At 54.0% G+C, this 22,204-nt stretch overlaps 1 protein-coding gene across 1 annotated transcript in view; it reads right to left on the bottom strand.

Moving 5' to 3' along the window:
* Positions 1–3,601: 3,601 nt before the first annotated feature.
* Positions 3,602–22,204, bottom strand: part of TRABD2B (TraB domain containing 2B) — a 221,086-nt gene continuing 202,483 nt past the window's right edge. The window contains exons 5-7 of the mRNA XM_003801432.1: positions 15,389–15,479; positions 12,117–12,389; positions 3,602–3,821 (exon numbers count right to left, since the gene is read on the bottom strand). Of these exons, the coding sequence (XP_003801480.1) occupies positions 3,602–3,821; positions 12,117–12,389; positions 15,389–15,479 (584 nt within the window). The remainder of the gene's footprint in view (positions 3,822–12,116; positions 12,390–15,388; positions 15,480–22,204) is intronic.

Raw genomic sequence — 22,204 nt, forward strand, 5'->3', positions numbered from 1 at the left:
ATGACTGTGATTTAGGCTGGCCAGGCACAGGGTGAGGATAGAAAGGAGAAGGGCTGGGAGGTCAGCAGGGCTGGATCACGGAGGGTCTGGAATACCAGGCTGAGGACTTGGGCCCTTATCTCATTGTCACAGAAAAACCATCACCAGCCCCAAATCTGGTCTCTGCCATGCAGGATACCATCAAAGCTGTAATTCATAGACAGAAATTCTCTTGTCTTTCATAGTGTTTTTGATTTTCCCTCCTCTTTGAGATCCATTGTGACAGTGGCACTGGGCTGGGGTATGGGCAGGTAGGACAAGGGGCCTGATGGCCAGAGTCTAGCTAAGGCTGGAAAGCTGTAGAGGAAAGAGCATTCAGCACGAGGAAACTCTGCTTAAGGTCTACTTGTGGTCAGCACAGTTTCCAGGCTGCAGATCTTTTCCAGGCTGCAGATCTTTAACTGCCAGAACTGGGGACCCCTTGGGGGCTCCCTGTAGCTCCCTGTCAGCCCAATTCTTATACCTCACTGTGGAGGATGGTGCTTCCTGCCTCCATCTGGCTGCTGGTGCATCAGTCACTGGAGGAAGACCAGGAGACTTGGCCCCTCTGACTTCTCCAGATAACCCCTTGACTGTACAATCAGCTTTCCTGAGAGACAGGGGATCCAGACATGCTGCCCAACCTTAGCAGACATTTGTCACTGTCTACCTGTTTGTCACTGTTAACCTGTTGGGTCTCAGGCCTTTCTTTCTGGCCTGCCTCAAAGTCAAACAGGAAAGTCCTAAGGAGTGTACCCAAAGCTCTCAGAGAAAAGGGGCATTTTATGAAGCTAGGCATATAGAGTGTTTCTGGAAAGAATGTTAGCAGCAGTGGACAGATCATTCTAAAGGTCTGAGAGGCTGCTTACAGAATGGTGGTTCTCTGGAGGATGAGAGAATTTAAGTGCCTCAGCCATGCAGGTTCCCGTGCTCATGCCTCAGAAATTCAGAGACATCAGTCAACAAGTTGAGTTCATTTGACACTCTGGCCAGCCTGTGGTCTGCAGGGACCAGTGAACTTTGGCTCCAGATGTCTGACCCACACTGGCTCTGGCTCCCCTTTGGCACATGTCTACCCAATCAGTCAGTCCAGACATCTTTCTTTATAAAATCGAATGTTTGGTTAAGGGAGACTTTAAAGAACCCCCCAACTTGCCCAGAGGAGAGAGAGGAGAAAGATTGGGACTTGAAGTCAGGAGCTGGGAAGGTATAACCCAGGACCAGGCTGCTTGGCCCCTCCTGATACTGAGTTCCACTAGGCCAGGAAAGGTGAGTAGATTCAGCTCCAATATGGAGCTGGGCATTGTGTGTGCTCAGTAATTACACACTGCATTAGTTTACCCTTTTGGCTCCGTGCCTGGCACAGATCTGGGCACACAGTCAGGTGCCTGGACTTTTTATCCAAATGCTTCATCTTTAATGAACTTCAAGCTCTAACTCAATGTATCTCATGCCATACTTTGCCCCAAACAGAGGGGAATCTGGCCTGTGTGTTTCTAATTCCTTTACACTTATCTCATTCAAATAGCGCTCTGCACGAACCGTTTGATGTCCAACTTCTGAGACTGTTTAATAAGTCAGCTAAACCCCTTCCCTCTCAGAGACAGGAAGTCACATTTTTGCCAAGGATAAAATGACTCCAGCCCTGGCCGGGGTCAAGTTCAGTTTAGAGCATGGTGCCCAAGGGGCTGGCTGGCTGGACCCTCTGAAGCAGAGTGCCAGGCTCCTGTCGGGTCTCATGCTCTAACATGTCCATCAGGGCTGAGCTGAAAAGAATTCAACTGCCTTCCAAGATGCCTGTGGAACCCCTGACCATCCCATGAACTGCCAGAATTGTACTGTCTCAGAGGACAGACAGCTGCCAAGCTGGGCATGATGGCACCGGGCGAGCCTTCCAGGGAAACCCAGGTGTGGTGAGGGAGGGGAGCTCTGGGCTCCCACCCAACTGTGCAGCCCTGGAGAAGCATCTCCCCTCTCTGGGCCCCATTACTCTTATGACCACCTGTCTGGTGAAGGGTCCTTTCTCCTCTCATATTCCAGGACTGTGTGATCAGTGAGTCACCAGCCCAAATGGGGTTCAGGACTGTGAGTCAGCCTACTGGTCCTGGCTCCTCAGCCACCTTGAGGAGCAGAGGGGTTGGGCCAGTCTCTTTGAGGCTCATTTGCCTGCCTGCCCCCATTGGCTGCCCTGTCTCCCCAGGCCCCCATAGCTGTGCCTGACCCCAGCCTCTGATTTGGCAGGAAAGTCCATCATGGGCTCTAGGAATTGACAAGTCGGGGCACAGGACACCTGGCACATGCTGCTGCCAGAGCCCTTTGGCCAGAGGAACTAACCTGAGCCTCTCTGGCTGGAGCGAGAAGCTTGTGCTGGTCCCAGTTGGGTAAGATCTGCCTCCTTTGTAGCATCCCTGGCAGGGAGAACACGGCAGAACATGGACCAAGAGGCAAAGATTGCTTTTGTATCACACTGATCTGGGGCTGCATCCTGGCTGAGGGACCTTTAGCATGTCCCTTCATCTCTTTGGGAGTCTATTTCTTCATTTGTAAAATGGGGACAGTCACATCTCCCAGGGCTGGCATGAGGATCAGTGATGAAATGAGTGTGCAAAGTGCCATCCATGCTGCAGGCTTTGGACAAACGGCAGCTTTCATTGCCACTGTTATTACCATACAACTCTTAGAGGGCCTGGCCCTGATATTGCCCTTCTGTGCCCACTCTGTCCTTCAGCCCCATTTGGCTCAACAGCATATCATTCACCCCAAGTTGGATTAATGACACGAGAACACAGAGGTCTGGATTCACGGCCTCACTTCCCTATTTGCTGCGTGACCTTGGGCAGCCTATCTTGCTCTCTTTGGATCTAATTTAATCACCTGTTATGTAGGGTTGGGGGACAACTTCCCTGGGCACCAACATCTACCCTCTGCCCCACCCCAGTGCTTGGGCTGAAAGCTTACTGAGAGCTCTGCAGGCCAGTTCACAGGCACTCAGGGGGGTCAAAATAGCAGCATTGTCTTCCCTAAAGTATCTTCCCAGGCCCTGGGATGCTTCCAGGGAGGGGAGGACAGTCGGCAGGCATTCAGACCTCTGGCTCCCAAATCCAGCTTTACGAAAGCTAAGTCTGTCCGCTTGCCCCTCCCTCTGAGGTCCCCATGGTGGGACAACCAAACCCATACCCAGGAGGTGTGGGTGATCCAGGAGAAGCCAGCTTGGAGCTACAGTCTGCATGAGGTCACAGATGCCCCAGCAACCTTGGTTTCCTCCTGGCTTACCACTGGAACTAATGAAGGGGTTATAACATAGGCCACATAAAAATAGTTTAATTGGTAGAATAAATACATTTTTCTTCTTTTAATATGGACACATATTTTACAAAAGAGCCCCATAGCACTATGGGAAATTAAGATCCTTCTACAAAAAAGAAGATGTAACTTGGGTAGAATAAAGCTCTAGTGTTCTAACTGACCCCGTCTGGCCTGCCCTTGAGGTGTCGAGCACCCCTGGGAGTGGTGCTGGAGCAGTGGACTGTGGCCGCAGATCCTTGTGTGGCTCAGCTGACTCCTCTGCCCGGGGTGGCCGAGGTCAGGAGGGTCCGAGGCTGTGTAGCAGGAAGGGGGCAGCAATGATGGCGGCGATGGTGGAGAGGAGACCCAGGGCAGGCTGTGAGCAGCTGGGTGCCGAGCTGCTGGCAGGTCCTGGTGGGTCCTGCAGTTGGAGCTGGTCTGAGAGCTGGAAGGGAGGCTTGGTGGTCCCGGTGCTGGGGGTGGGCTGCAGGGGTAGTGGGGGCGGCGAGGCACTGGTGCTAGAAAGGAGGAGACACAGGGCAGTGTGACCGATGGTAACCTTGTCCTGGGCAGAAGCCTTGGGGATCAGCTGTAGCTTTATCAGATCCATTTTTCTCATAAAATGGAGAAGAAAACAAGGGACTCGGGCAGAGAAAAAGAGCAAGCTAGAGCCAGCCAGCCAGCCAGGCTGAGCTCCAGAGGCCACACTGACCCTCCAGTGCCAGGCTCCTGGGGATGGGCCAGGCCCTGGGGGCCACAGGTCTCAAAAGTTACCACTCAAGAAAATGGGTTCCAGGCAGAAAGAATTAATGTGAAGAAGGAGCTAGATCTGGGGCTTCTTGGGGGCTGTCAGCCCTCACACCCACCCACCCAGGTGCCCTGCCCTCCTGCCACTCTCCCCTCCCACACTGCTGACATACACAGAGAACAGAGCAAACGACCCACCATTTTCACAGCCCTTATCTAGTAACCATTATTTACTTAGCATTCACTATCTGTTCAGCACTTTCCTGGTACTTTTGATAAACTTTCAAAATGGGTCTCATCACTTCCTTTCCATAAATAAGAAAACTGAGCTCCGAGAGGCTATGCGGTGGCCAGGTCGTAGAGGACAGTGGGACGGCATGACCCTGGGGCAGGAGTCTCAGCGTCTGCTTCACTTTGCACAACCACGGGTGTGTTTAGTGAAAGTTGAAGTCCTTCATGAATTTACAAAAACAGAATCCGATTTTGGAGGTAACAGGTGAGATTTTGGGTTCAAGAAAGCCTGTGTGACAGAGAGAGGAAAATCTAAGGAAATGAAGCGCAGGCATGAACTGGCAGGCTGACCTGAGCCTAGCACGTGCAGGGAGAAGGTGGCCCAGGTGGGACTCAGCACCAGGTTACTGGCTCAAGTTCAGGAAAGCGACAAATAGGAAATGGATGCACAAAGAGAGAGAGGGCTAGGCAGGTGTAGTTATGGCTAGGCAGGTGAAGACTATGGTGTAACACAGAGGGGCTACCAAGGCAGGAGTCTGCCAGGAGACCTATGAACCAGAGGGATTGGCTTGGAGGTAAAGAAAAGGCTGGGCCCAGAGGCAATGGCCAAGCCTGCCTTTAGGCAGCAGGTACACAGAGGGGACCCTTCCAGTGAGGGCCAGGATGGCCTCCTGGGAGAGGGGACATTGCAGCCCTGTCCCTGGACCCAGTGCAGGGCTAGGAAGGCCTCCTGAGAGAAGCGACACTGCAGCCCTGTCCCTGGACCCAGCTCTGTGCACGGCATTTGTCATACATTGGCCTTGAATCTTCATGACAATACTACGAGGGAGGGCCAGTTGGTATCTCCATTGTACTTAGGACCCAAGGCACAAAGAAGTTAAGTAACTTGCTCAGGGCAGGACACACAGCAGGTCCCGGATCTGGGCACACAGATGCTCCTCTTCAGATGGATGAGCCAGGAGCTTGCCCCTCCCTGGTCAGGGCATGGGATGGGATGGTAGAAATGGGGCAGGGCAGGCCACTCTCCATGGGGTCTGCAGCCTCGGTGCCTCCTGCCTCCGTGTGGGGCACTACCCCACTCCCCAGCACTTGCCTCGCTCTCCGAGAGGCTGCACATTCCTTGGATCTCCCTGGGCCATGAGGCTCTAACAGCCGGCCATAATCACAGTGGTTGGAATCTGTAATCATCACCACCAGAGCTCAGCCCATGCCACTGTCTTGGCCGGACTCCTCTCTCAGAAGCCAGGCTCAGCCTCAGCCCAGAGCACATACCTGCCTCCACAAAGGCTCAGGGTAGGACCTCAGCTTGGGAGTGGACATCCAATGGCACACACCTGCCTCCACAAAGGCTTAGGGTAGGACCTCAGCTTGGGCGTGGACATCCAAATGGCCTTGGAGCACCCAGTGACCCACTGCCCTGGCCCTTCCTCCCTTTCCTACTCTGGTAGGTACTCAGAACACAAGAACCCCTTGGATCCTACACAAGGCTCTTTTCACCTTGGGGTCTATAGGTGTGATGTACCATGATTTCCTGTTCAGCATGAGACTTGAGGAAGTCTCAGAGAAGTTATCAGGAGAGAAGGGAGCAAACTCTGTCCCACCTAGAAGACGTAGGGACAGCATTTCTGAGCAGAGCGTGTGCATGTGCAACCTAAGGGGTAGGCCAGGTGGCTGCCAAGACCCTTCTTCACTCATAAAATCAATTGTGCTTTGCCTCCCACCAGTGCCAGCCTGATGTGACGTGGCTGCCCCCCCACCCAAGTCCTCCCAGCACACACCACTCTCCCAGCCACACCTGCAGCCTTGCTGTTTTCCCCTGGAGAGGCCTACTTTGATTTGTCCTCCAATCCCAAGGCCACCGGGGGTAGTTAAGCCTCCCTCCAAACCTTGTACATTTCTCACTGGCTTCACTGTGCCACAGGTCTCTGTTTATTATACACAGTTTGAATGGGTTTCTATGTGTAAAGTGCTTAGAACAGTGCCTGGCACACAGAAAGTGCTAGATGTAGTTGGCTATTTTTAGCATCATGATTAATATTTTTGTGTTGGTGTCTCTCCCACTAAGCACACCGTCCATTTGTGGAGCACTTACTGTGAGCCAGCAGACCCTGCTTGGTGCTACCAGGGTGTCACTGGATTATTTCCATTTCCAAGATAAGGAAGTTGAGCTTGAAGAGCATTAGTTACTTGCAAGAGACAGCATATCCACAGGGGCAGTCTGTCTTACCCGGGCTGAGCCAAGGTGCAGTTCCTGACGGCAAACTCCGCATGGGGAGCCCGTGAGTCACAGACTGAGGCTTCATCTCTGACATATTGACCCCTGCACAGTGTAAGTCCTGATCCTGAGGGGGTCCCCTTGCACTGTGCAGGGGTCAATATCTCAGCCTCTTTCCTCCTTTTCTTTTCTAATAAAAGAACCCCCCCCAAAAAAAAACTCCCCCAAAGAACCCACATGCAACACAAGAAGTCCATAAAAATTCCTTCCTAGCAGCTGCCCCATTTCAGCCTGGGCTGCTGGGAGGCTTGGCGGCCTGGCTCCAGGGGGGCAGGCTGGTGTTCCCCTTTAGATGCCCAGAGCAGGAACTGGGCTGATCTCAGCCGGCCCCCATCAGAAGGCAAAACCAAGTAGGGGTCTTGGTTCTACATGTCTCCAAGTAGGATTTGTGAAAACTAAATCTCACAAGGCGCCCAAAAGTATTTTCTTTCACACTTTGAAAATCAAAGCTGAAAACTCCCCCTTGGAGCTTGCACAGGGTTTTTATTGCTTAGGAGTCTCCGGAAATGGGGTAGGACTTGGGAGGCAGAGGACCAGACCCTCCAAATACCTGCCCCCCACCTCTGGCTCACTTTGTTCCCAAAGCTTAGTTCCCCAGTCCAGATCCCCACCTCCTCCCAGGCTCACACTGGGGAAAATTGTCTCATGGCAAAGCAGCCTTGAAGCCAAACCAAACACTGTGCGTGTTTCCAGGCTCCGCAGCTGGCTGGCACCAACGGGCCGAGTCTGCTCTGAGTCGACTGGGACCCTCAAAGGGGGAAGAGCCTTTCCACCTGAGCAGAGGCACAGGCCCTGCTCTAGCCTGTACAATGTCCCTCGTTCACTATGTGACTTTGAGCAAGTGCTGCCCTCTAGGCCTCAGTTTCCCCATCTCTGCAATGAAGGACTTTAAAATGTTTCCAAGCAGCACAAGCCAGAGTCAGGTCTAAAGTGGAGGCCCAAGCAGAAAGCACAGAGAAGCAAGGTTGATGCCTGTGTCGCTGCCAGCTGTCTCCCTAAAGTCCCTAGAGCAGGTCTCCTTGAACCATTCAGGGTTAGGTTCTGGGGGTCTCAGGCCTTGGCCTTCTGGCCAGTACAAGGTGCTGGAGGGCTATGCCCTGTGTGACATCCTTAGAGAGCTTCAAGAAGACATAGGGGAGGCTGAGTTTGAGGCACCCAGAGCCTAGGTGATAGAGCCCTTGATGTAATCCGGCTGGAGGATCCTGTTGTGATTCTGGCCTGGGCCTCAGACTCTTTGGGCCAAGCAGGTCAGCTATAGAGGTCCAAAGCACCCAGTTTGCCTGTAGCTCCAGATCTCTAGGGCCCTATCCACCTCCACACCTGTGTACACCTCATCTTCTGGGTTAGGGATGTCCTCACCTCTCTCCTGGGCTCATCAGGCAACTTCTGACCAATTATTTCATGGACACAAGGCAGACTGTCTGGAGTCTTTTCAAATAGCTTCATAACAGACCAGAAGTAGAAGGGCCTGTCTGTCCCTGGGATGGAAATCTGGGTCCCAGAGAGGAGATGGGACTTGCCAAGGTCACTCAGAAGAGCGGAGGCAGAGTCTCTGGACTGTGGCTCCAAGGCTCTCTCAGTCGCACCATACTGGGAGCCAATTGTCCCTGGTTATGATCTAAGACTCTTCTTGCTCCTGTCCCTCACCAGCACTAAACACGGCATCTACCCAACGTGTTCCTGTCAAGCTATGGGGGGTTCACAGCACCCACCCAATGGCTGAGCAGCTTCCTGCTGGGGCACAGACTGAAAGTCACAGGCATCAGCACAAGCCACACCATTACCAAGACTTACTAGAGTCTGATGTCAGCTGAAAGCTTACAAACACCATTTCTCTTGCTCTCTAAGCCCCAAAGCAAGTATGGGGAGGGGCTGGGTTTGAACCCCTACTCTTCCTGAATTTGTCTGCTTTTTCTCACTGGGTGATTCTTCTTTCTATTTCTCATGGGGCATTTTCTGCTTCTAATTCAATGGAGTCTGGGCCTCACGTGGAGACTCTGACCATCCCTGACCCTCCCAGAAGAAGGCCTGGTCACACTGGGAGGAACCAGATCTTAAGAAATTGGGGGCACAAAGAGCAGGCCAGCAGGGGGTGTGCAGAGCCACCCTACCTTAGGAGCAGGAAGTCTGTGTCTCCGCCCCTTTTTAAAGGCCCTGGCCACCTGCTCAAACCGCAGGAGAAACAGGCTCAGAGGGCAATGACCCCTGGTACATGTGTGTCCTGCAGCCCCACCTCTGCATCGTGGCACCCACGAAGGCTCTGTGTTCCACTTCTGTGCTCTGCTTTGGGTCATGCCCAGCTCTTGGAAGACACTCTCTTCCCAACACCTGCCCATCAGGATTGTCCTTCCAATCAGAGTGCCTCGCCCTCTGGTCTCTCATTTATGTAATGCCCCCCTTCCCAAGCCAAGTGTGGACTTGGAGAACAAGAGCTGGCATGACCTCCAGAGAGCAGTCAAAACCCTAACTGCACCAAAGGAGAAGCTGAAGGCTTGCCATGGGTCTCCTGTTGCATAGAAATAACCTCTGTCCTGGCTTGTCCCTGGCCACAGCCCTGTCTTGCCCCGCCTCTGGCTCTCAGATCTAGAGGAACGCTCTGCCACTGCTCAGACACATGCTCCACCCTTTCCATGGGTCCCCATAAATCATTCTGCCATGGGCTGCTGCTTCTCTAAACTTCCTCTGGTGTGTGTTTACATCTCGGGTAATGAGGGGCGAGGGAGGCCAGCCTGCTCTAGGTGGTGCCGGGCCAGGCATGAGCAGGCCGCATCCCAGGCTCTCTCCCTCCTTCTCCCATTCATTCTGGCACCCTGGAGCAGTCCAACTGAGATCTGGCCCCCAGAGAGGGTGGGAAGGGTAGACAGTGGTAGGGGATGATGATGGGGAGCCCCCACATTAGGCCTGGACGCCTCTCTGTATGGTCTCTCACAAGCAAGTTACCCAATCTGCCGGGTCTGTCCCTTGTATAAAACCTTCTGTACTTCCTGACAGGAATACAGGGGCAGTGGTGCCTGGTATAGTGGGGGAACTTGACTAATGTCCACTGGCACCCCAGCCCCAGGTGAGAGAGGAACCTGGAGAGGTTCAAGGGCTCTGGATGAGGTGGGGAGGGGACGGCCTTTTATGTGGCAGAGGCACTGCAGGATCTCAGGCTGATGGGTGATGCATGAGGGTGAGACTCGGGGGCAGGAGACCCTGAGGATTCTGCTGTAGGATCACAGGTGTTAGATGTGGTGGCAGAGGTGACAGGGGAGGGGGCGCACCAGTGGGGTTTAGGAGGTAGAAAATGAGAAAAGTCGGAATGAAATTAAAGCTCTAAGGAAAGTGGTCTTATTAAAAGAGCTATAAATGGGCCCCAGGTAACCCCTGGAGAGGTCTCCTCTGCTCCCTCTCAGAAAAATAGAAACTTAGGGATCCCATGAGGGTACAGTGAGTCCCCCAGGAACAACAGCCCATACTTTGCATCTGGGCCTCTCAGGGAGCTCAGGGCCTCAGGGCCTGTTTCCCCAAGAAGCAGTGAGAAACTTAACCACCAAGCTGCCTGTCCACGGAAACTTTCTTCTGCAACTCCAACCAGATGGAAGAAAGTTTGCCACCCGCTATTTACCTGTTGGGATGGAGAAGGGGCTCCCTTCTTGCCAAAGAAAAGCTATTTTCTTCTCCTAAAATCTGGCTCTGTGTTTCTGAACTACATGTTGTGAGAAGGAAGCCCTTTGGAGTCATTTGCAGAAATTTACCTTTCAGACGTGGTTAAGGGTTGGGGGTCTGTGGCTGGGGGTGACAGCCCACCTCCTGTCACCCCATGAGTTGGCCCCACCATTGGCCTCATCTCTTGGTCTCCTGGCGTGTTGATCAGGGCTCTGAGTGACCAGCCTAATTGGAGCTCTTAATGGGCTGCCAGCACCTTCATTTGCCCCAAGCCTCCCTGGCAGCCTGCAAGCCCTCCCCACTGCTGAAGGACGTTGTTCTTGGTAACTCATGCCCTCGCTCCCAGTTGGACAGGGGCAGCCCATGCTGGGTGCATGACCCAAATGTGTCATAGGCAATATATCTTTAGCAACGCCTCTGCCTTGGGAAGGCAGGGCTGGTGAGGGCTCTGCAGAAGTACATATCCCAGTAACCCAAATCAGGCACTTTGAAACCAAAGCCCAAGGATCAATGAGCTTGCCTTTTACCACCAGATAGGATAAGAACTTACCATGCACTTCATGATAGTGGGCTGGACTACATGCACCTTTTATTAATGGCTCAGAGACCTGACTATAGGGAATTCATGAAGTGCAAAGTGCAAGAGGCAGCTCCTGACTCCTCATGTGACTCTGGGCAAGCCCGCTCCCACTCTGGGGCTTGGTTCACCATCTATAAAGGCAGAGCTGAGTCAGTGTTTCCCGAGGTGTTTCCCAGTGCTCAGAAGAATCTCCAGGTGCACATTCAACAGCCAGATTCCCAGGCCTCTGTCCTGCAGATTCTGAGGTCTACAGCAGGACCTGGAAATTTGTTTATTGAACAAGTACCCATTGTGATTCTTTCCAGGTTTACTAAGGAACGTCCTGGATGGTGATCTTCAAAGGGTCCATATGCAGACTCCAAGACTCCCAGGGCCCAATACTGGGAGTGTCATGTCCAGGGCTGGGCCACCCTTTCACTTACACCGTGCATCATTGCCAGTGCTCTGGCATCACTGTTCCCCAAATGTGGACATTCCTGCCTTAAAATGGAATCTAGAGAGACTGCTCTGTTTTGAAACCTTTAGGCCAAGGTCTAAAAACAGCATCCTGGGAATAGCAGGAGCTTTGGTGGCAAACAGGCAAGGGAGGTGGTGCAGACTGCTGGCGGGGTATAGAGGAAGAAGACAGAGGGGTCTTAGTACATTAGAATAATTTCTGTGCCTGCCCATTTTCAACTAGGTTTTATCACAAGTCTTCCATCCACTTGCAAGACAGAGCCCACAGCATCAAGGGCTTGGTTACTATCTGTCCCAACTCTCTTACAGAGCAGTGTCCCTGCTGCAGCCTCCTTGCCATGGCCTCATCTATCCAGACTTCCAAGACCCAGGGAACCCCTGGCCTTTTGGCACAGCCAGGCTGCTCCATTTTCTCCAAGTTTCACCTCCAGTCCGTGAGACAACTGGAGCCCACTTTGCACACACCAGGGGCATCCCAGGAAAGCTAAATGCAAAGCAGACTTCTGTCCACTGCACCTAAAGCAATGGTTCTCAACCTTCCTAATGCTGCGGCCCTTTAATACAGTTCCTGTGGGTCTCGACCCACAGCTTGAGACCTGCTGATCTATAGGAAGCTTCTTTCAAATGCAGAGAATTATCCTTTCTCTTGTTTTGAGAAAACAGAAAGATCAGATGTGAACGTGCTGTATAAACCCTGCAAGGTGACCTTGAGGCCCCTCTGTGAGCAGCAGGAGCCAGCCCTATAGTTTCCCCGCAGATCCCCACCTGCCACGCTTCCTCAGGGCTGGCCTGGCCTGGTGACAGCCTGCCCAGCTGTGGAGGGCCCAGGTAGGCCGCCAAGGGCAGGCACCCTGGCGAGACCTGCCTCCCACTCACCTGTCCTCAATTCGGACCCAGAGGTCGTTGAACTGCCGGGGCCGCTGGTGCGTGCTCTGCCTCTTGTGCCACTTCCTCTGCCGGCCAAACTCCTCCAGCTGGCTGAGGCTGTCAGGGAGCAGGAGGTGTGGGGACAGGGCTGGGTCCTCCTCCTCCTCTGGCAGGGCTGTGGGGGTCGCTGAGGGCACTGTGGGGATGGCGGTGGCTGGAGTTGCCGGGGCCGGGCTGGTCGAGGTCCCTTCAGGAGTGGGCACTGGGCTCTGGGTGGCAGGGCTGGAAGGGAGCACACGGAGTACACACGTTGGAGCAGGCCATTCGTGTGGCGGGGTTGGGGGGAGAGGGACAATCCAGTGCGAAAGTTGTCATGGCAGGAGAAAATGCCAGGGTGCCAGACCTGGTGACAGTAACCCAGGAGAGCCATTTTTTGGAGCTGAGAGATGGAGCTTTGACTCATCCTTTCATGTATTTAGTCAATAAGTATCTACTGAGCCCCTCCTTGCTCCAGACGCTTGTCTAGGAGGCAGGTGCCAGCATAACAGAAACAGACATCACCTCTGCTCTCCAGAGCTCGTATTCTGATGCGGAAGACAGAGAGTGAAACGGAGGATGGTAGGTGGTGATAACTGCCAAGGATGAAATGGAGCAGACAGGTGTGAGAGCACGGATTGGGGCGTGATGATCAGGGGTAGGTGGTCTGATCAGTGGCAGATGACATTTGAGCCAAGACTGGCAGGAGGCGAGGGAGCAAGCCCTGGGCAGGTCTGTGGGGCATGTATGATCTTGGTTGGGGTCCCAATCATTCAACAACTGTGGCGTAAGGACTTTAGGTGAGTTCATAACTTTGCTGTGCCTCAGTCTCTTGCTCTGGAAAATGGGGGTACCATAGCAACTACTGCAAGGACACATTTACCGTGTACCTTCTCAGTGGAAGCAGGGCAGTCTTATGGACTCAGAGCCTGAGCTGGAGGTCGACTGATGTGGGTTCACAGCCTAGCTCTGAAATGTAAGACCATGTGACTAAGAGCAAGTGACTTAATGAGCTCGGCAGCAGCTGGCTATAGAACGGAGTAATAATACCATCTGCTTCATTGTCACGAGGATGTATGACATGAGGTCTGAGCACAGTGCCTGGCACATAAGCCTCTCTTTGATGTTGGCCAACAAGAAGATAGACCTGAATGTCAGGCCACTAAAATGCCATTTGTGCCATTGCATTCAGAGTTACACACATGTGCCTCCTAGCCTGGGAACATCCTCTACTTATCTCCCTCTGAGTCTTTCCTCTCTGTGGTCCCAAGAGAATTCCTTTTGGGGCCATCTGACCCTGGGAAGAGGATAGGGAATGGCTTTGGGAATTGTGTCTGAGTGATGAGGTAGTACCCAAGACAGCAAGTGGCCTGCCTTCCCAGTCCACTCTCATGCTGCACGATGGGCGAGGAGCTTCCCCTTCTTGATAGAAAAAAGGGCATTCTCTCAGCCTCTGCTGCCTCAGCTCCCATGGCAACCCCCAGATTCCTAGGATCCAGGCTGCCAGGAGATGCGCAGCTGCTGGAGAGATAATTTAAAATAGTCAAACAAAAAGAGAGATCCAGGAAGCACCTGTGGCCAGGGCCGGCTTTTATTGTTGGAGCCCCCTAAGCACCCCTGTCGCCCCTACCCCGTCAGCTCTCCTGCTCTCCTGTGCAGCAGACTAAGGCTGAGAGCCCTCAGAGAGAGCCTGCAGGGGAGTCGCAGGAGCCCCCTGCTCTAATGCCCGGGCTCTGAGATGAATAAGTTCTCCAGCCTCAGCAGCCAGCCTGCCCGCCTCCCCTGCCCTCGCCTGGCCAGACACAATGGCTTCAAGGGGAAGGTCCTTGGGGATTCCAGGTTGAGGGTGAGGGGTAGAGCTAGGGGAGAGAGGGGAACTTAGGAATGCCTTATCCCCAAGGCTACCTTGGAACCCTCATCCCTCAGGCACTTGCTCCCCCCTCCCCCGCTCCTGCCCTCATCCCTGATACAAACTGATTTGTGCTGGGCTCAAATAGATTAGGCAGGAAGAGCAGTGTTGTCATTCTGACTCAGAAGATGAGAAGAGATGGGAGGCTGGGATGGAGCCCCAATGTGCGGGCTTATAAGGTCCTCTGGAAGTGCCACAGAGCCAGGGAAGACCTAGGAAGTTGGTGGCTCAGTGCTCTGGAGGACCCCAAAGCCTTGCCTTTCTCTAGGTGACCCAGGCCTTGCCTCTGAAGAGCAAGGTCTCAGTCATTTCCAAAGTCCCCATTCCACTCCACCTCCAGAAGGAGTATAAGGTGTGGCTAGGAGCCCAGGCAGGCCCCAGAGCCACACCGCCACTTACACTGTGTCCTTCTGCAAATGACTTGACCCCTCTGGGTCTCTGGCTTCTCGGTGGTAAGTGGTTACTCACAGATCCTACTGTGCAGGATTGTTGTGAGGATTGCAAGTTAAAAACACTTAGAGCCCAGTACAATGTGAGCAGCCAGTAAATATTGGCTATGATTATTCAAGCTTCTTTCAAACTCTGGGTTTTCTAATGTCAGGGATGGGGGCTGGAATCACTGTGGCCACCCTGCAGGCTGATGAGGAAGGTTCCTGCATTATGGCTGGGACATGGACCACACTGAATCCCCCCAGGCTGCCCAGAACCTGAGCCAGCTCTCAGTTGACACTTCCGTCCTACCCAGCCTGGTGATGGTGCTGGCACTGTGGACCAGCAGAGGTTCTGAGCTGGTCCCTGTCCTTGGGCAGCTCCCAGACTGTTGGGGGGAGGGCAGGAAACACTACAGGAATAGAGGAGGGCTGTGGCAGCTCCCTGAGCACAGTGGATGGGCCTGGCAGGAAAGCCAAGGGGAGGGCATGGCAGGAGGCAGCGAAGGAGAAGGCTCAACCCAAGGGAGAGGCCAGGCAACTGCTCATCTTCCCTCACTTCCATCTCCACTAAGGGCTAGAGGCAGCCCCCCAGTCCTCCAGGCTTCATTCCCCCCAACTCTACCCGACCTGTCTTCAATCCTAAGCATCCCTGCAATCTGAATACTGCACCCACTGCTATGCCTTGGCCCTGTGGATACCTCTGGTCACATGGCTCATCAACCTCCTTCCCCATCTTCTGCCTCCAGTCCAGCCCCTCCACTCGTGGTGTCTGGTCATACCTGCCCCTTGTGGCCCCACCTCACCAGAGGTTTCTTCATGGCCCCCACACCCTGGGTCTGAGCAGGAGGTTTGTGGCCAGGCAGGGCCAGGCAGCCCCCAGACACCCCAGAGGCTCCACTACTCACCTCTGGATGGCCTCCCCTGCAGGTGTGTGGTCCACCTCCAGCCCTGCCTGCCGCAGGATGTCTATGACTGTGTTGTTTCCCAAAAAGTGACCTGGAACACAAGAGACAGTGCAGGCTTAGCCACATGCCAGGCCACCAGCCACCGTGGACAGCCTCAGGCCATCCCAGTGTGTATCTGCACCAGTGACCTACATCAGAGTCAAGGCCCCAGACTCCCTGAGAGGCAGCGTGGCACAGTGGACAAGAGTAGTCCTGGTGTCACCCTGCCTTGGTCCAATTATGGCTCTGCTGCTCACTAGCTATATCTCCTCATATCTCAGTTCCTTCATCTGTAAAGTAGGAATGATTGGAATAGCAAGTTGCAGGGTTTGTGAGGATTATAGGGAACAGTGGCCTGAAGTAAGGGCTCCCAGTGCCTCCCATTGCATTACTGTGCCTCACACCACTTGGACACTCCTGATTCTCCAGGCTTTCAGGAGTCACACAAGGCCAGCTCCCAAAAGCCCTCAAGCCCCCAGCCAGTCAACAGCTCATCTTCATAAGACCTCCCTCCCTTAGCATGGGAGGGAGGTATGTCCATGTAGGTCTCCTCCCTAGGATCCCACAGGGCAAGGACTATACCCTATACCACCACTGCCCTGCACAGGCTCTGCATATGCTGCTGGACCCCAGCATTCATATATTCATCTACCCACCATTTACGGAGCACACCCTATGTCCCAGGTCCTGGGATGGCCACTGAGGACTGATTGAGGGGTAAGATCCTATTGGTAAGACCAACAAAACTCCACTGATTACAGGGTCCAGTAGATACTGACAGTGGCCTAAAGGAGGTACCAACACAGAACTGAACTCTACAGAGGTGTCGGGGTTGGGGGGGCAGGGCTGGTCTCATCTCATGCCGTTACCCACACCTCACTCATTCAATGAACATTTATGACACACCTGTTCTGTGACCAGTTTTGTGCTAGGCACTGTCAATAAAGAAATGAATCAATTTAGTCCAGAGGCCCAGAAGAGTGGAAATTGGCCTCCTTCCTTGGGATGCAGGCGCAAGGTCTGAGAGCACAGGGGAGGCCAATGACTAGACTCAGTCGCTGCTGGGAGTCAGCACCCACAGATGCTCCTCTGCCTCCTTGGTCTTGGTCTCCTCCACCTGCTCTGATGTGGACAGAGCAGGGAGGCTGGGTGCTTGCCCAGGGCCCCTGGGGCCCTCCCAGCTGTGGGTCTGCTGTGCGGCCCCACTCACCAGGGCAGCACTCTCCCCTCCTGCTCACTGTTCATCCCAGGCCCTGGGGGGAAATGCCTGCACTATTCCTCTAATTGCCTGTGACAGGTGGTGACAGGTGGAAGGCGAAGGTCAGAATGCTGACAGCCCTGGGGAGGTCTAGGAGAACAGAAAGCCGACAAGTCCTTCGGGAACACAGACGCTCCTGACAGATGCAGCCAGGCTGGGACCTCACAATGGCCAGAGCAGAGGGGCAGACCTTGCAGCCCTCTGGCCTGGCCAGTCTCGTTGCTGGTTTCATGACTCCCTAGGAGGACCCCCAGCACAAGACCTCCATCTTGCTGGCCTGTCATAGTTCTTGGAGTCCCATTTGTGGATCACTGGGAAAGATCACTGGGCTGGGAATGCCAGAGAGGTGCAGTCCGCTTCTACTATACTCACTCTGAGGCCTTGGACACTCAGGTACTGGCTTTCTCACTGTGTAAGAGGGCAGATTGTGTTGCTTAATGCCTGTGGGCTCTTCCAGCTCTCAGAGTCTGTAGGGAAGGTTTTTGTTTGACTCCAGGGACCCTAATGGGGTCTCTGCCCTTCCTCCTTCCCTTTCTTTCCCCACCTGCTCAATGATTTGTTTACCAATCACCAACTGAATGCTTATCTTACCCGACAGCAGTAAAAAGTAAGGTCCTGTTCCAGGCGCTCAGAGCCACCAAAGTTAGGCTCTCAGGACCCAGGCACTAAGTCCGATGCTGAAGGAAGCACAGGAGATTGAGGGGGCCCACAGGAGGCATGTACGCCACCCTGCAGTGTGGGCAGACTTCCTGGAGGGGGCATTGCCAGCTGCAGGGTGGGATGAGAGCTAGCCAGGTGAGGATGGGAGTGGGTCACCCCAGGGTGGGTGGCGGGTGGCGTGTTCCAGGTAGGGAACAGCAAGTGCAAAGGCCAGGAGGTACACAAGCCATGTTTGGGAGGCTAACGTGAAAGAGATACGGACAACACAGCCATAAACAGGCCCTTCCAGGGTTGTGGCCCTGACTCAGTGCTATTGAGGACAGAAGACCCAAGCTCCTGCCAAGGCTCTGAGTCTCCCCTTCAGCCTGTGATCCTGATCAAGCAACTTCCCTGACAATAGCCTCAGTTTTCTTGTATGTCAAATGGGCCCACAACCCTTTGCCTGACTCCTTGGGGTAGCACTAAAGGCCTTGAGGCAGGAGGAGTGACTGTCCGTTGGAAAAGCCTAGATGCAGTCCCAAGTGATGTGTGAAGCCAGCCCCAGGCAGGGCAAGAGTCACCCCCACTCTGGCTTGCCCCCACAGCATGCACGATCAGGCGGGATGGCACGGGGCATGGCAGCCTCCAGCACACAGGCTGCAGGAACGCTCTGCCAGCAGCTCTTGGACTCCACTCCTGGCAGCAAAGGCAATTCTTTCTCTGCCTCCGTGGAGACGTGTATAAAGATATGTCTTCAAGGCCCAGCAGTGGTCCCGGTGTCTGTCCAGAGGATTTCGTGAGCCACCAGGGAAAAAAATCCTTGCCTTGGGCTATATGAGAATAGCAGCAAATACTTACTGGCTGCTGGGCAGCTGCTCCTGAAGGAGCCTTTCTGGGACTGCATGGACAAGACACTCCAGGGGCCTGACAGTATAGGCCTCAGGGGGCACCTGCCGAACTCCAAGCACTGTGTAGGTACGTCTCACCTGTCTGCTGAGGGCTCCCATCCTTCCCCTCAACCTGCTCTCCTAAGACTCTAAATGGAAGACTAGATACTTAGAGAAAATGAAAGAAATCGGGAGTAATCTTTTCAGCTTCCCATTCTCTCCTCTGAGCTGCACCTCCCTTCCTCTGCTTTCCTCCACAGCAGGGAGAACGGTGTCTGCCCCTCTCCCAGCCTGCCCTTGCACACTCCAGGAGGCGCCACTCCTGGGTGGCTTGTCCCTAGAACTGTATGGTGCCATCTGTGTCATGTTCCCCCACCTGCCCTGTCTGCAGCTTGGTTCCATAGCACCCACAGTGGGGCTGGCAACATCTGTAACTTGCCAGGTGCTCTCGACCCCATTCTGCCTTGGTCCTCTCTTTACTTCTCTCCCTGCCTGGTCTGTCCTCCTGGTGGGCTCCTCCTGCCCAGTCAGCCCGGGAGCCCCTGGAAACCTTGCCCTTGGCCCACTTCTCACTTCACTCATACTTCATGGACAAATCACCTATCCTGATGGTTTCAATTACCATCAATCTGACCACTTGGTCTGGGCACCTTACCCTTAAGGCCATCTGTCCAGTGGCCTACTGGACATCTCCATCTAAACATCTTCAAAACTTACAAAGTCCAACACATACCCCTTGCCAAGGACGCCTTGTGTCTTAACCAAGCTCTGCTGTCCAAGCTCAGTGAGCCTTGTCTTGACTCTTCTCCCTCCTCATCCTCATCCAGTCAGTCCCGAGGGTCCCCCGATATTGCCTTCTAAATGTGCTGCTGGACTCTGGACCCGGTCACATCACCTGTAGCCTGAATTGCTGCAGAACTGTCTTCCTGGTTCTCTGGAGTTCACCCTCCTCCCTGCAGCTGAAGTGATCCTCTCACACCCCAGAGTGGACTGTCAGAATGTGTTCCTAACCAGCCACCTGGCGGGGGGGGGAGGGGGGACTGCGAGCTATTCCAGGGCAAGGGCCATGCCTGATTCATCTCTGTCTTCATAGCTAAGCCCAAGTCCAGCATGCAGCAGCAGCTCCATGAACGTTTGTTGAATGAATGAGTGACAAAACCTGTTACTCCATATCCTTTCCATGATCTCATCCTAACCCCAGGGGACCTGAGCTCCTAGGTCTCCTCCTGTGACTCAGCCCCACCCCTTGGCAATGCTCCTCCAAACTCCACCAATCCCAGGAGCTCGGCTGTTGGACCAGCCCTTGAGAGTGCGCCCAGTGCATGCTGTCCCCAGGGGCTGGCAGACAGGCTTAGGCTTGCCTCCAAGGTCAAAAATCCTGGAAGAGGCACCACACCCATCCTGGAACCTGCAAGGAAGGTCATGGAAAGTCTCCAAGGGGGCCCCTCAGTGTTGGGGCTTAGCCGCATGGCTCGCCCAGGCTCCCCGGGTCTCCTGGCCACGGCTCAGAAGCTCCTTCCAGCACTGACAGCTGTTCTCTGGCCAGCTCTCTGCAGGAAGACACGTTCCATTTCATCTGCTGAGGCTGTGTGGATGAGCAGAGGAAGGCAAGGGGGATCATGGGGGTGGGGCACAGAAAGCCACGGAGACAGAGAGAGCTAGGGAGAAGGGCAAAGAGACACTGGCAGAGAGGACCACAGAAGAGAAGAAAGCACAAGGACCAAGGAGACAGAACAGAAAAAAGAACAGGGAGACCGGGAGGCAGGGGCCCAGAGACAGGCAGCAAGAGACACAGAGACAACAGTAGGGAGAGTGGGAAAGGGACAGACACTGAGACGAAGAGAGAAACAAAGGAAGAGATAAAGACAGGGAAAAGAGATACAGAGACAGAAATAGAGAAGGAAGGAGAGAAAGGGAGAAAGAGAATCCAGAAATGAAAACAAAGGGCATGGAGGAGGAGACATTAATTCACTGAGGACAGCAGGGAAGCCTTCCTGGAGGAGGGGGCTCCGGTAGTGGGCACTCCCAGGATGGGGAGAATTTCAGATGGAGATGCAAGAGAAGGCAGGTGCAGCAAGGAGAAGCAAGGCCTGGAGGGGGGTTGGGTCTGGCCTGGTGCCTCTCTCCTCTGAAAAAACCAGATTCTCCTTAAAGAAAATTTGTACACGTATAGGAAAAGTTATCCTGCTTTGCAGAGTGCAGCCCCCATGATATTTTAGTGCAGAAGGCTCCTTTCTTTCTGGTGCAGCCAGGCCCGTGCTAGGGCTCAGGGCTGAGGGCTCAGTGAGCACAGTGGAGGCCAGATCTAGGCCCTCTCCATCACCTGCAGCCTGACAGTCTCCTCTGGCCCTCTGACACAGTAAGGCAGGGGAGAGAAAAGAATCCTGTCCTGAGGTCAGGACCATTAGTTGACCTTGGGCAGTTTCCTTTCCCATTTTGTCTCTCAGTTTCCACACATAGTGTTGAGCCACGTGGTCTCATGGGCCCTCCCACCTCTAAGGCTTCTCATTTGATGACACAAAATCATACCCAGTGGGCCTCCCCGGTAGGTGATGGTTCTCCAGTGCTGTTTCATCTCATCCTGGAAGCAGCCCTTTGAGATGCTGCCAGATCACAAATGAGGAAACTGAGGCTCAGCAAGGGGGCAGCACTTGCCTAGGGTCACACACCTGGCAGAAGGCAAAGCTTGGCCATCAGTGCAGAGATATCCCAGTCCACTTCACATTTTGCTACAACCACTCACAAGTCTTGGCAGTGCTAGGGATGCAGAGTTCACATTTGAGGGCAGGAAGTTGTTAGAAACACATGCACCTTCCAAGCTTCACCAGATTGCAGAGAGAGTGTGGAGTGCTGGGCAAGAACAATACGCCAATTAACAGGGCAATTGTAAGACCGTGTTGGGGGGCCATGTGGAGGGAGGAGGGGAGAACCAGATGCTCTCACAAAGTTTCCAAAGTAGCATGGGCGTCCCTTGGCCAGCACACGTGTTTTCTCTCCAGTGATTATGCTGGGTTTCCAGTTTTCCCCTCCTGGAAGAGGCATCCCAAGCCCATATTTATGTTCCGTCTGAAATTAATGCAAGGGAAACTTTCAAATGCTAATCTAGCTGCTGGGACCGGCCAGCCGGATATCAAGCTATGGTGGTGTTTGTTTTCCTGAGGAAGTGTGGCAGGAGGGCTGGCGGGTGGGCCGGTGGGTGGATGAACAACTGGTCTCCCAAGGAGTGTCTGGCACAAAACTGGCAGACCTGAGCTTCCTTTCTCTTGCTTTGTGTGCCAGCCCAGGGCAGGGTTCGGGCCTTTCCAGTTCATTGAGGACTGAGACGACGCCTCCCTGTACCCAGCCTCATGCCAGGAGCTGAGGCACATGGTCTCCACCCCTGAGGAGGTCACGGTGTGGAGGGAAGATGGCAGGCAAACACTCGCAGGACAGTGTGAACCATGCAGTGATGGAGGGATGCCAGGGCTGATGGGCTTGAAGTGGAAGGGGCTGGACCCAGACCAGAGTGTGAGGAACCAGAGGAAGAGAGGCGGGAGGGAGGGTGTTCCTAACAGAGGCCACAGCAGGAGCTTAGGCACAAAGGGCAGAGACAACACAGCTTGCAGTTCTCACTGTTGGAGTATAAAGATTCAGTGGGCAATAGAGACAGCACAGGCTGGGGCAGGGGCCTGTGCCACCCCTGTGGAATCCTGATTGCTGTAGGACAAGTAAAGGGAGCAGGTTCAAGCTGGGACCATAGAACAGTCCTCCAGACACTCGATCAGCTGTAAGAGAGTGAGTGCTCTATCCCTCAGAGGGTGCATGTGCTCCTGTCAGGCCTGCAGGGGTTATTCAGACAACCCCCAGGGAGCTGACCATGTCTAGGTGGAGCCAGAGATTCTGCCCACTTTGGCAACTTTAACCGACTGCTCCTCTTTGGAGGCTGCTACAATTTGGATGTCAGAAATGAAAGGGCCCCGGGGCTTTAGGGACCAGCTCAGCTCTGCCATCAGT

Source organism: Otolemur garnettii, unplaced genomic scaffold (assembly GCF_000181295.1).
Source record: "Otolemur garnettii isolate 467f Iridium unplaced genomic scaffold, OtoGar3 scaffold00210, whole genome shotgun sequence".
Lineage (NCBI taxonomy): Eukaryota > Metazoa > Chordata > Mammalia > Primates > Galagidae > Otolemur > Otolemur garnettii.